Source organism: Typha latifolia, chromosome 5, assembly GCF_019914945.1.
Source record: "Typha latifolia isolate L0001 chromosome 5, TyphaL0001v2, whole genome shotgun sequence".
NCBI lineage: Eukaryota > Viridiplantae > Streptophyta > Magnoliopsida > Poales > Typhaceae > Typha > Typha latifolia.
Window position 1 is genome coordinate 4,299,390 of NC_133090.1, and position 3,847 is coordinate 4,303,236.

A 3,847-nucleotide genomic window follows, 5' to 3' on the forward strand; every position below is an offset into this window, starting at 1 on the left:
AACTATACAAACAAATTAGAGATAGAGATCTAATAAAGGTTTTGTTTGCATGTATAACCCTCTCAAATCTCTAATTTATACCTCTTAAAATACTTGGTTTCTGCTCGAGTATTACTTAAAATAAAAAGAATGATAGTCTCAATCACATTGGTATAGGAGTGAAAACGGATCGGTTAGTGCTCAACCCATATTTGAATCCATATTTTTAGTCTGGATAGGGATTCAGATATGGATATTGGACGGATAGCAAAATTTAAAACCATATCATAACTAAACGGATACTCATAATTTTCGAATAGAGGATCGGATCTTAAACGCATATTGATTGAATTTAAAATAATTATAATATTTTATTTAGATATAATTAACACAAAATTATTAAGAGTTTTACGACAAATAATTTTTGTATGTCAAATTTATAAAATTAGAGAAATTAATCTCTATAAATAATATATAACGTATTATTAGTAACAATATTAATATTTACTATTTAAATAAGTAAACTAAAAATTGTAAATCATTTTAAAAAATATATCCGATATCCGTATCCGAATCCGAAAAATATATCCGACCCGTATCCGAATCCGTATCCAAATTTTTTTTAAAAATTTTATCCGGATAGAAATTTTTTATCCGAATCCGATCTAAATCGGGTTGGATAGCGGGTCGGATCGGAGTTAATCGGACCGATTTTCACCCCCACATTGGTACCATTGTTCTATTTGCTCCGCCTATTATTGCAGACACGCGTGGGGAGACTTCTTTTCTCCTTTTTTTTTTTTTTCTCTTTTGTCGTCGTTCCCTACGGCACATCAGGAAGCGAAAAGCTACTACTACTGCTCACGTAGTTGACGTACGTTCTTTAAATGGGGTTGCTGCTCCTCTCTCTCTCTCTCTCTCTCTCTCTCTCTCTCTCTCTCTCTCTCTCCCCCATCTTTCCATTCTCTGGGAATTATTGGAGATCCAAAAGATGATGGATGGATATCGAGCCCCATGAATGGGGTTCATATCATCAATCTCATGTTATGTTTCACATGGTAGTGTCCAAAAGCCACTCTTCTTTTCCTTCCCTATTCTAAACCCCAGTGTGGGCCAAACCTCACCTTTTCCCCCCTCTTCAACTTTATTTCTCTCTTTACCCACGACAAGAAAGATAACGATCTCCATCCAACGCACAAAAGCTGGGGTTGCTATAATCCGCTCTTAGAAAAGAAATCACACCTCACTGCACTAAATAAAGCTCTCATTATCCTAACAACATTTCTTAGACATACCAACATACTGGTTTAACAAGAGATCACCCCCCCGCTCCCCCTGTTTGATAGCTCCACCCTATCTCTCACTATGTTTCACTCCTGAATTATTTATGTATATATTAGGGTGGCGCATTGATACAGTCTAACAAATAGCAATACTATTGAACAACGACTTGCTCTCTCCAAGTTAGTAGTACTCTATTCCGTTATAGAGACACGTGGCTCGATCATGTGGTCCGACGCCGATGACGCCGACCGCGTAAAGCTCCATAGATCTCCATCGCAGCAAACGCCGCCGCCGCCGCCTGCACCGTTAATATGGTGGAAGTCTTGAGTGTTGCTGAAAGCGAAGCTCGTTTCGTCGAAGCAGGAGAGCTGCTTCGGCGAGTCAGAGTGGCCATTCAGGTGTGACGCGACTAGTCGGTCCAGCGCCGCCCAGTCGGTGATCTCTGGCTCGGCGTGGTAGGGTTGGTTGTTGTTTAGATGTGCGTAAGTCGTGTCCTGATGCATGTAGCTGGTTTGGCTGCCGTAGTCATGATCGCCGGCCGCCAGCGAGTACATCGTAGGGCTCTCGAGAGCTGGGAGCTTCATGTATCCTTCTTGGATTCCGGCGCTCGTCACAGTCTGAATTGGCCTGCGGTACCTTATCTTGAGGTTGCCGGTAGAGGTAGTGTTGGAAATGTTGTGATTGGTTGCAGACTCGCTCTCTTGCTTGCAAGATCTCCCCATGTATTCTAGGATCTGGTCAAGTACATCCTCGCTAGCCGAGTGCAGCAGCTGGGCCTTGGCGTTACTTGTTAGAGAAGAAGTGCAGTTATTAGGGCTATCAATTGCCTTGTAGTGGTTCTTCTTCTTGAACACTCTACAAACCACCCATCCTTCCTCTTGGCTCGCCTCTCCAATTGAACCAGAGACCTAAACAACATAATTAATTATTAATTAATCACATGGTACTATTATACTTTATATATCAAGGTTGGTAGGGGAAAAAGGAGAAAAAGAAAATATATGAGCATACGTTGTTGTAGTGGGAGTTGGTGTCGGAGTGCTCGTCAAGCCGGTACTCGTGCATGATCCAATCGGACTTCTGGCCGTGCGGCGCGCGGCCTTTGTAGAAGACGAGAGTCTTCCGCATGCCGATCCTCTTGAAGCTAGTGTATATCACCTTGTCGCGGCCGGTGGCCTTCCAGAATCCGGCCGCCGTCGCCCTGTTTGTCCGGGTTCCCGTCGGGTACTTCTTGTCCTTGTGGCTAAAAAAGTACCAATCATTCTGCGGCGTCGATCCTATCCTGCATTTCTCTATGCAAATATAATCCATAGCAGTGTGAATTACTAGGTTGAAGTGAACTAGAAAGAATTAAGTTCTTGGAAACTTTATTATTCACCTTGGATATCCCAAGGCTCGAGCTTGTTGAGATCGACGTCGCGGATGACGTCCAAGTCGATCTTCTCGGAGGCCACCTTCTTCCTCAGGTAGTAATTGAGGAGCTCCTCCTCTGTTGGGTGGAAGCGAAAGCCTGGGGGGACGCATGATTGGCCATTAACTGAGATGCTCATCTCCTCAACTTTAATGCAACAAGTGGTACAAAATTATAGGTATAGCTAGGGAGGGGAGAGAGTGAGAGAATAAGGTGAGCGCGTATGGAGGAAAGAGGTAAGGCGAGGTGGTTATATATATAGTGGTTATACAAAGGGTGGAAGACAAAGGAAAAGGTTACTGCTATCATTCCATGTTCTTGGTGTACTTGTTAGTGGGGTTAGTTTTGCTACAATAGAGAAGAGCCACCCACCTCAAGAGCTATAGAGAGAGAGAGAGAGAGAGAGAGAGAGAGAGAGAGAGAGAGAGAGAGAGAGAGAGAGAGAGAGGACTAATTTGGAGGAATTAATTGGGTGAGAAGAGAGAGAACGAGAGAGAGAGAGAGGAGAAAGGGAACATCTCAAACCATGACACCCGACCTTAAAAATCTCACGGAAAAGCACAAGGGAAACTACCGTCATCGCTGGAAAGAATCTCTCACTTTTAGCCCTTGGAGTTTTTCTATCTCTCTCTCTCTCTCTCAAAAATTCAAAAATCAAGAGGTGTTTCTATCTCTAGCACCTGTGTAACCACCACTACAACAACTACTACAACTACAACAATAACAGCAGGATCAACAACAACGAAGGGAACAGATACACGAAGGGATTCTAGAAAGAGAGAGGGATGATGGATGGGGTCGGAGGCATTGATCTATCAAGGGACCCACAAACTTTAGAAAAAAATTATTTATATATACACCACCTTTAGGAAATAAAACACACACACATATGTGCTAGCTGGGGTCCATATCTCGGATGTGTGATAACAAACACCACTCTCGACTCCTCGTGAGGGATATACTTATTAATTCATTAGAAGCAAGACAATTTGTCATGTAGTACGGGGAGTTTAGACAAAGATATACAGACATGGCCCTTCAATACAGTGGGGCTCAAAAAATTTGTTATCTAGGGAGAGTTGGGTGCTTCCTTAGCAAGAAACTCTTGGTTGGACATCAAATCAATTCGACTTATAAGAGTTTAATATGGTCATGACAACTCAAGGGAGGATA

General features: G+C 42.7%; 1 protein-coding gene across 1 annotated transcript; it reads right to left on the reverse strand.

Moving 5' to 3' along the window:
- Positions 1 to 1,187: 1,187 nt before the first annotated feature.
- LOC140789839 (NAC domain-containing protein 43-like) lies at positions 1,188 to 3,384 on the reverse strand. Its single transcript, XM_073139692.1, has 3 exons — positions 2,642 to 3,384; positions 2,275 to 2,555; positions 1,188 to 2,171 (listed from the first exon to the last, which is right to left on the reverse strand). The coding sequence occupies exons 1-3, from the start codon at positions 2,811 to 2,813 to the stop codon at positions 1,455 to 1,457; spliced, it is 1,170 nt and encodes a 389-aa protein (XP_072995793.1). The 5' UTR covers positions 2,814 to 3,384; the 3' UTR covers positions 1,188 to 1,454.
- Positions 3,385 to 3,847: the final 463 nt, after the last annotated feature.

Coding starts and splice junctions, on each gene's coding strand:
- LOC140789839 (XM_073139692.1), bottom strand. CDS start 2,813: ATGAGCATCTCAGTTAATGGCCAATCATGCGTCCCCCCAGGCTTTCGC. Junction 2,556..2,641: donor CGAGCCTTGGGATATCCAAG/GTGAATAATAAA, acceptor ATATTTGCATAG/AGAAATGCAGGATAGGATCG. Junction 2,172..2,274: donor CCAACTCCCACTACAACAAC/GTATGCTCATAT, acceptor TATGTTGTTTAG/GTCTCTGGTTCAATTGGAGA.